Source organism: Onychostoma macrolepis, chromosome 18 (assembly GCF_012432095.1).
Source record: "Onychostoma macrolepis isolate SWU-2019 chromosome 18, ASM1243209v1, whole genome shotgun sequence".
Classification (NCBI taxonomy): Eukaryota; Metazoa; Chordata; class Actinopteri; order Cypriniformes; family Cyprinidae; genus Onychostoma; species Onychostoma macrolepis.
In genome coordinates, this window is record NC_081172.1 from 625,001 (window position 1) to 635,000 (window position 10,000).

Genomic DNA, 10,000 nt, shown 5'->3' on the forward strand with positions numbered 1-10,000 from the left:
GATTTGCTGCTCAAGAAACATTTCTGATTATTATCAATGTTGAAAACAGTTGTGCTGCACAATATTTTTGTGGAAACCGTGATGCATTTTATTTTTCAGGATTCACAGATGAATAGAAAAGTTCAAAATAACAGCATTTATTTGAAATAAAAATCTACTGTAACATTATAAATGTCTTTACTGACATTTTTTGATCAATTTAATGAGTCCTTAATGAATAAAAGTATTAATTCCTTTAAAAAAAAAATCTTACTGACCCCAGACGTTTGAATGGAAGTATGTATAATAATTTACTTTTACTCGTCTGCAATGCTATAGTTTCTGTGCAAATGGAACAATGCAGAAGTTTTCTGTTAGGGTTTGATAGTAGTATTTAAAATGATCTGTATATAAAAACAATAGAAGTCTGTGCAGTAACTGTATCAGATCTGGAAGACAGACGCTGTGGATCTCATCGTGCCAAATGTGAATTTAAACAGGCTGGAGTCCAAATATTCCTCTCAGAAGTAAGAGTCTCTGTCCAGACATGTTGAACACATTCAGTCGTGTGTGACGGAGTGTGTGTGTGTGTGTGTTCGCAGGCCGCAGGACTCCAGCGGGCCCAGCGTTCAGAGTCTGTCCATGTCTGACAGTCACCTGGCGGAGCTGGACAGCGAGACACTGCGTCTGTTTGGCCCCGGGGCCCTGGAGACTCTGGAGCGCTGCTGGAGCGTTCAGACGGCCGCGAGCGTCACCGCCGTCGCCTTCAGATACATCCACTTCGACTCCATCATCCCCATGTTCCTGCGCATCCGCCTCAAGTTCCCAAACCTCACGGTGAGCAAATACAGTACAAATATCTAAAGATCCTTAAATCAAGATACATTTACTGGAGATGCAAAATGAACATGTGACCCTGGAGCACAAAACCAATCATAAGGGTCATTTTTTAGAAACTGAGATTTATACATCATCTGAGAGCTGAATAAATAATCTTTCCATTGATGTATGGTTTGTTAGGGTCGGACAATATTTGGCTGAGATGCAACTATTTGAAAATCTGGAATCTGAGGGTGCAAAAAAATCTAAATATTGAGAAAATCACCTTTAAAGTTGTTCAAATGAAGTTCTTAGCAATGCATATTACTAATCAAAAATGAAGTTTTGATATATTTACGGTAGGAAATTTACTAAATATCTTCATGGAACATGAGCTTTACTTAATATCCTAATGATTTTTGGCATAAAAGAAAAATGTATAATTTTGGCCCATACAATGTATTGTTGGCTATTGCTACAAATATACCTGTGCTGCTTATGACTGCTTCTGTGCTGCAGGGACACATATGAAGTCTTGTTTTCTGAGAAATTGAAGAAAATAATTGAGTTTATGATTAAAACAAAAACATGATGCAGGACGACAGATTGACTGTGAGATGGATTCTATTAGAATGCAGTTATGAGCCTAAAAATCACCCTCTTATATTTATATCATATGATATACAGGCTGTACGTTAACTTTTTTTTGGTGCTACAGAGGTTGAAAGTTTTGTAGCACAGGCCAAACAGTTGTAGCAGAAGTATAAAACATCTATTATTACGTCTGAAAACAAACACAAGTTCTGGAGTTCATCACTTACACAGGCATCGATGTTCCATACAGAGCACAAAAAATACAAACCATCACAAAAATAGTTTTTAGACAAAGTTTTTTCTTAATTTGCAAAAAATGGAAGAGTGCAGAAACAACACCTCTTACAGCTCAACAAAATATAACATAAAAAAGAGTGGCAGACATTTAGGCCAAAGTAGGGCAAAGATAAAAATCCTTCTCATTAATTTATGTTTGTTATTAGAAAATAAAAACAAAGATATACATAACAAATACACATAATATACAAATAAAACAGACTGCTTTATTCTTCAGCTACAGTATTTAGCAGTAACATTCAAGATATTGAATGAACAAATATTAAAATAAAACACTATATTCATCAATTATACTTTTCTTTAAAGCAACTGTATTAAAGTTCATCAATCAAGAGCAGTGAGAGATTTTTCTCAGTTTTTTGTATTAACATTAAAAGAATAGTTCACCCAAAAATGAATGTTTTATTTTTATACCATCATTTACTCACTCTCAAGTTGTTTTAAACCTGAACTGCTTTCTTTCTTCTGTTGAACATAAAAGTTATTTTGAAGAATGTGGGAAACCAAGCAGTTGCTGGTCCCCAGTGACCTCCATAGTATGTTTTCCTCAAAGTCAATGGGGACCAGCTACTGTATGGTCACCCACATTCTTTAAAATAACTTTTATGTTCAACAGAAGAAAGAAATTAATACAAGTTTGGGACAAAATGTGAGTGAGCAGTGCTGTAGTCTAGTTTTAGTAGTGAGTATACTCTGATTTTTCCCTCTAAGCCTTATACTCACCGTCCCAAAGCAACAAACCATAAGCACCTCCACACTCACAATATTCATCTGTGTAACTGAGAGCATTCTAAAGACTGCTTGTGTGATATCAACATGTCGATTTATTATAAGCAACAGAAGACTTTAACAGCCAGCCAATGACATTTACAGCTGGGGAGACTGGACTGATTTTCTATTGTTTGGTGTTAATCATTTAACTCCGTTACATTTATCTTAAGAATATGTTCCCTGGAGCACAGGTTTTATTGAGTCGAGTTGAGTTGAGTTTATTTGACATATAGAAAAGATGTTACATCTTTCTTGTCAAGGATAACACAATAAAGTTTCATTAACTTATTTCCATTGTGGTCCTTGCTAAAAAAAAGAGAGAAGAAAATCCTAATCAAAAAATCCACTCACACCCATAAAATAACAAACAAATCAAACAATTCCTTATTTTCATTTAAGACATCCTATATCCTTCACCCTTATCCTGAAACCCTCACAATCTCTTTATACCTTAATATCCAAAGGCAGCATATTCCATTCTTTTGCACCTGAATATTTAAACGACCTTTGCCCATATAGAGTCCTATATCTACATAAATAATTATCCGTGAACAACATGCATAATCAAAATGACGCTGAACTAAGCCTATAGCACGTACCATTAAACTATCTCTATCCAAAAGACCAGCATATCTAGCTATAATCTTAATTCTAGCATTCACTTTTACAAAGACTTTCCTGGCCATACTAACCCGACTTAAATTATTATCCAGAATACAACCTAGATAATTGACTGATGTTTTATTATTTAGTATATACCCATCAACTTTGACTACCAAATCATCTTCCTTCCTCAATTTACACTTAGACCCAAAAAGAATAGATTCTGTTATTTTCAATCAACCAATCCTTCACCTTAACTAGCTCATCACCTAACTTTTCTTGAATTCTATTAGAGTCCTTCTCAGAAACTAACAAAGCAGCATCATCGGCATATAAGAAATTATTACTCTCACAAGCAGCCTGGATATCATTAATATATATAATAGAAACAAAAGAGGACCTAGTACACTACCCTGTGGGACTCCAGCTGGCAATTTTCAATGCACATTTAAGAGTGCCTGTTTTTAAATTCCCTAGCCTGACTTTCAGTCCACAAGACTAGTCAGGAGTTCTCATCTCTCTCATCATCTGAAACAAGGAGATATTAACATTGTATATGGTTTAACTGCTGTACATTATCTGTGTTATCTCTCCCCTTCTACCACATTCACTGATCCACCACACTAACAGAACTTAAGTTATTAGCTAGTTTTGTTGGCTTACTGTTATACTATTGTTTTAGTATGGTTTTTGTTTTCAAAACTGATGTGAGACAAGTGTGGTGCTAATCAGCAAGAGGAGGTGCCAATAAAAGGTCCGTACACCATACTAATCAAGCAATACAACTGTTTATTGTTGATACACAGCTGATATCAATAATAATGATAATGAGCATAGGTAAATGCATAAAAGAATAATGATAATCGAAAATAAACAGTTTAAGGCAGAATAATCACAAACCAGTGCATAATATAAGAATGATCATGAGTAAATGGATAAAAGATAATAATAATAATGAGTGAATAATACACAAATTCGAGCATACACTAAAACTAAACCCCAAAGCTGGGTATCTCTGAGGTTTCGTAATCAACCTGGCGCCAGGATCCTGCACCTAATATTGTTCAAACGACAACAGTTTCCAACCTTATCTTGAAGGTCAATGCAATAGACTCCCTTATACTTTCCCAAGAGATAGTGATGTTGATTTGCATTAATTGCGACCTTGAAAGTATCCCCCTTAAATTCCATTCCCACTCTGTTCATCCCTTGAGCGCACAAAACAACCCATCCTTTACAACTATTTAAACTTATTATTATCCTTCTGAGACCAAGAATTTTCTACTGTACTGTATATCCTCCTAGGGCTTTAATGCTACAGGCACCAAACCCGTCAGAGACGTTGGACCTGATCTGTAGTTTGTTTCCATATCTTTTCTAACTGATGAGACTTACAGTTTTCGTATAAATGATTATCAAAAATCAAAGATTTCCCATAGACTTGCATTGACTGAGCAAAAATGCCCTCTCTAGAGGACAACTGCAGTCCACTAGAGGGAGCCACAGGATAAGAAATCTTTTCTACTCCCCTCATGTACTTTCGTTTTCAGTCAGTTAAATTTACAAATAATTGCGTACTTTTCATTTATGCTGCCAAGCAAAGCTAACATGCAGTATTTGATCATGACCAGGTCAGGTAATGACTATCTGATGTCGAGGCCAGTGTGAAAGACGCTCGGGACAGTTGACTGATCTGTCACTGCTCCGATGGGGCCACTGGTGCATCCTCACGAAACGTGATCATTTGAACGTTTTTTTTTAAGCCTTGCTAATTAAAACATTCAAGCGATTCGTGTCATCTGTTGCAGCTGAAGCAGCAGCACAGAAAACACTGAATATAGTTTGAGTTTGCTTTCGTTTCATATCTCCTTTAGTGATTCACATTCAATGCTGCGCAAGAGTTGCGCAATAACACTGGTCATCAACAGAAGCATGGCGTGATTTTCAAAAAGTCGGTGCTTCGCAACACAGACAGGGTGAATGAACGTGTGAAAGTTCTGTTCTGTCGTGTGCATAAAGACGGTCACTCGCTTCATTTCTGAGTAAATCAGCCATGTGAATTAATGAATTAATCAGCCATGTGAGTCAATGATTCAATGACTCACACATAAAGACGGTCACTCGCTTGGTTTCTGAATGAATCCATGGTTTTGAACAAATTGAGCGAGTTAATGATTCAATGACTCACTCATAAAGACAGTCACTCGTTTCATTTCTGAATGAATCAGCCATGTGAATGAATTGAGTGAGTCAATAATTCAATGACTCGTGCATAAAGACAGTCACTCGTTTTGTTTCTGAATGAATCCATAGTTTTGATCAAATCGAGTGAGTTAATGATTCAATGACTCACACATAAAGACGGTCACTCGCTTAGTTTCTGAATGAATCCATGGTTTTGAACAAATCGAGCGAGTTAATGATTCAATGACTCACTCATAAAGACAGTCACTCGTTTAGTTTCTGAATGAATCAGACATGTGAATGAATCCAGTGAGTGAATGATTCAATGACTCACGCATAAAGACAGTCACTCGCTTCGTTTCTGAATGAATCAGCCATGTGAATGAATCGTGAGGGTTTTATCACACCCGTCTGATGCTGGTGTGTCTGCGCAGCACCTGATGTTCATGGAGACGAGCATCACTCACCTCCCTCAGCTGGCGGCTCTGGCTCAGGTGCGGCGTCTGGAGCAGATCAGTGTTCATTCGGAGGGGAATCCGGTGGTGAGACTGACGCTCTGGAGATCCTTCCTCATCTACAGACTGCAGCACCTCAACCTGCAGAAGATCAACGGCACCGAGGTGTGTGTGTGTGAGAGAGAGTGTGTGCGTTTTTGTGACAAATGAGGACATAGATTTGTATATAACAAGGGTATAACAGGTATTACAAGGAGAAGGTGACTTTTCAGGACATTACTCCATGTCCCCACTTTTCAAAATGCTTATAAATCACACAGAATGGAGTGTATTGAAAATCTGAAACAGCAGACAGTCTCCTGTAAGGGGTAGATTTAGGTGTAGAGTTGGTGTAGGACAATAGCACATACAGTAAGTACAGTATAAAAACCATTACGCATATGGAGAGTCCCCACTTTTCACAAAAACAAACGTGTGTGTGTGTGTGTGATGATGTTTGTGTGTTTCAGGTCACTATGAATGAGATCATGGCCTCGGAGCGGATGTTCGGTGCTCTGGGTCACATCGCTACTACAGAAACACCGCGCTGCCGCCTGCTGCTACTGCTGGAGGAGTCCAGGTGTGTGTGTGTGTGTGTGTGTGTGTGAGAGAGATATCCTTCAGCACAGACTAAAACACTCACACTACCTGTGAAATACCTGTGTGTGTGTGTGTGTGTGTGTGTGACGACATGCCAGTTCATGTCCACAGCAGCTGCCATCCTGTGTGTGTGTGTGTGTGTGTGTGTGTGTGTCCAGGATTATTTCAGTGCTCCAGGACTTACAGTATTAAACAGTTCTTTCTTGTGCTGTTCAGAGAATTCTGTTCATCTGTCTGCTACAAACCTGAGCACCTGAGAGACTATAAAAAAATCTGATTTGTGGACCTGGGAAAGTCAATGCAATTCACAAAATTTAAACTCCATTGGTATTAATTTTTTTAATCTTAAAATTAATTAATTAATTAATTAATTAAATTTTCCATTTTTTCCATTTTATTTTACTGAATTTTTTAAGGCCTGAGCAGAGATGGTGCTCTTGTACGATGGCGTTTTAGTGCCATGTTTAAAAAAATATCTAAGATTACAAGATTAAGGTCGTAATATTTCGAGAATAAAGTCAAAATTACGAGAATAAAGTCGAAATATTACGAGAATAAAGTCGAAATATTACGAGAATAAAGTTGAAATCTTTCGAGTATAAAGTTGAAATACTTTGAGAATAAAGTCGAAATATTATGAGAATAAAGTTGAAATTACAAGAATAAAGTCGAAATGTTTTGAGAATAAAGTTGAATTGTTTAGAGAATTTAAATCGTAGAAATTAAAGTTATAATATTTTGAGAGTGTAGCCTATATTGCGGATGCAAATGTCCCGGATTGAGAGCACCGGGAGAAGTGGCCGGGCCACTGGAATTGATTTGAATATTGTCGCGAGTAGCCGCATCATATTACTGGGATGAGGAAGACTCACGGAAACAGCTGAATATCAAGAATATGATATTCATTAACAGACTGAACAGGAACAACTTTTTATCTTAACATCAGCTCACACACCCAATCGACATTCCTTCGGGGGGCGCTGTAGCTCTCTTATTTAACCCTTTTTAATACACTACAAATATGTGTGGGCTTATTAGCAGAAATCATAACATGTGTCATACTCGCGGGGACAGTATGCTTGGAAGTAATATTTCATGTCTTCGACTGCATTCATTATTTGTAGTGCGCCAGCCACCCTTGTGCTTTTGGTACTTCTAATATAAAACAATGCCTCAGCTTTCAAAATCAGTTTTATAGTGAAATAGAAACAATGTGTCCTACAATAATGCATTATGTTCTCTTTTCTGAGGTAGGCTATATAACGTTAAGTGACTCTTCACAAGCTGTTTTATTCAGTAAATCATTGGACATAATATTTAACGTCTTCTATTCATTATTTGTAGCGCGCCAGCCACCCAGTAATCACAATAAATTTTGTGCTTCGTTGCTTTCAATATAACATTCAAATTCTGTCAGTTTTATCACAATATTTTTATAACGAGTTTTTCATCTTTATTTAAGTTTTATAGTAAGATGTAAAAGTGAAGGAACATCAGAAGGCATGAAAAAAAAATACAGTATAGCCTAATTTAATGAAATTAATGTCTCATTGTATTTGGATAGATGATTGCCGCTTAAACTGAAGTGAATATAGCGATCTGTCACATCGCACCACATTATAGAGCGTGAAAAACACATTATTGTATGACATTGTTAATATTTCGCTACAAAACTGACAGATTTTGAAAGCTGAGATCTCCCGGTGCTCCCAGTCCGGACCATTTGCATGCGCAATACGCTAATATACTCTCAAAATATTATAACTTTAATCTCGTAATTGCTACAAATTAATTCTCATAATTTTGACTTTATTATCAAAATATTTTGACTTTATTCTCGTAATTTTGACTTTATTCTCGTAGTATTTCGACTTTATTCTTGTAGTATTTCGACTTTATTCTCGTAATAATTTGACTTTATTCTCGAAATATTATGACTTTAATCTCGTAATCTTAGATATTTTTTTTAACGTGGCACTAAATCGCCGTCATACTCTTGAATGTAAAAATTGAATTTAGTTTAATTTTTTACTTTTCTGTTATTTTAAGTTGGCATGGGCTTCAGAGGCCTTGCTGTATTTATTTAGCAGTTTTAATTTAAATTTTTGTAATTTTAATTTTAATTTAGGTTGGCATGGACTTCAGAGGCCCTACTTTATTTGTTCAGTATTTTAATCTTAATGTTAATTTAAATATTTTATTGTGACATTGACTTCAGAGGCCTTACTTTATTTGTTTAGCAGGTCTCTTTAATTTGCAGGTTCTTGTTGTTATTATAATTCATCTGTAATTCATGTCCAGATGTTTCAGTCCCGAATCAAAGGACACGCAGTAGATCACTCAGAGCGGCTTTCAGTTTTTGGCTCAGATCTGTTCAGATGCATTGGTCAGTCGCTCTGTCCTTCTCGCTGTAGGAAGCGGCAGCTGCAGTTCCTGCTGGACGGACGCGGGCGCAGAAGCGGTCAGAGTCCAGAGGACCTGAAGGAGAACGGCAAACAGCTGGGAGACGGCTTGAGCCGAGCGCTCTTCAGCTATCCCAGCAGACTCTCCGGCGGCCCCGAGGTGAGACGCAGCTCTGGCTGCTGATTATACATGCACTACACTACCTGTCACAAGTATTTGAACACTTTTAATGTTTTTTTTAAAGAAGTCTCTTCTGCTCACCAAGCCTGCATTTATTTGATCCGAAGCACAGCAAAAGCAGTAATATTGTGAAATATTTTACTATTTAAAACTGCTGTTTTCTATGTGAATATCTGTTAAAATGTCATTTATTTCTGTGACGCAGCTGTATTTTCAGCATCATTACTCCAGTCTTCAGTGTCACATGATCTTCAGAAATCATTCTAATATGCTGATTTGCTGCTCAAGAAACATTTACTATTATTATTATTTAAAACAGTTGAGTAAATTTTTTCAGGATTCTTTGAAGAATAGAAAGATACAAAGATCATAATTTGTCATAATGTGTGCGTGCGTGCATGTTTGTGTGTGTGTCTGATGTGTGTGTGAGAGTGTGAGTGTGTGTGTGTGCGTGTTTGTGTGTGTGAGAGTGTGTGTGTGCGTGTGTGTGCGTGCATGCGTGTTTTTGTGTGTGTCTGATGTGTGCGTGAGAGTGTGAGTGAGTGTGTTTGTGTACCTGTTTTTCTATTCAGGTGGGGACTTAAACCTGAATACACACAGTCTCTGATGTGTGTGTTTCTGGTGTGTGTGTGTGTGTGTGTGTCAGGAGGCCGGTGCTGGCGGCTCGGAGCGCTCTCAGATGGTGCAGCAGTATCTGCGAGGTCTGATCCACAGAGCTTCCTCTCACTGCGTGAAGGCAGACGCTCTGCAGAAGCTCTGGCCGTCGCTCTTCAGTGAGATCGTGAGAGACTGTGTGCTGGAGATGAGAGACAGACAGGCCTTCAGACAGACGAGCCTCCAGCGGCTCCACAGCGACTCACACACGAGAACACAGACTGAGCACTGAATGTACAGCAGCCTGCGTTTATCTGAGTCCATCTGCTCACTCCTGAGGGAACTAATGGTGCTCCTGATCAAACACACTCTGCACAGGTGCATCACAGATGTGCCACACACAGACCTCAGCGCAGCGGAGATCCTTCAGATGACTGAGACGTTAAACTGCAAACATGTTAGCCGTTTAACTAACAAGATGA

General features: G+C 37.9%; 1 protein-coding gene across 3 annotated transcripts in view; it reads left to right on the forward strand.

Annotated features, from left to right (window-relative positions):
* Positions 1-10,000, forward strand: part of LOC131523923 (leucine-rich repeat-containing protein 49) — a 31,750-nt gene that overhangs the window by 20,699 nt on the left and 1,051 nt on the right. For all 3 annotated transcript variants that reach the window (XM_058750572.1, XM_058750573.1, XM_058750574.1), the window contains 5 exons: positions 582-816; positions 5,682-5,867; positions 6,212-6,321; positions 8,756-8,903; positions 9,571-10,000. The exon at positions 9,571-10,000 is cut by the window's right edge and continues 1,051 nt beyond it. In XM_058750572.1, coding sequence (XP_058606555.1) covers positions 582-816; positions 5,682-5,867; positions 6,212-6,321; positions 8,756-8,903; positions 9,571-9,810 — 919 coding nt within the window. In that variant the 3' untranslated portion in view covers positions 9,811-10,000. The remainder of the gene's footprint in view (positions 1-581; positions 817-5,681; positions 5,868-6,211; positions 6,322-8,755; positions 8,904-9,570) is intronic.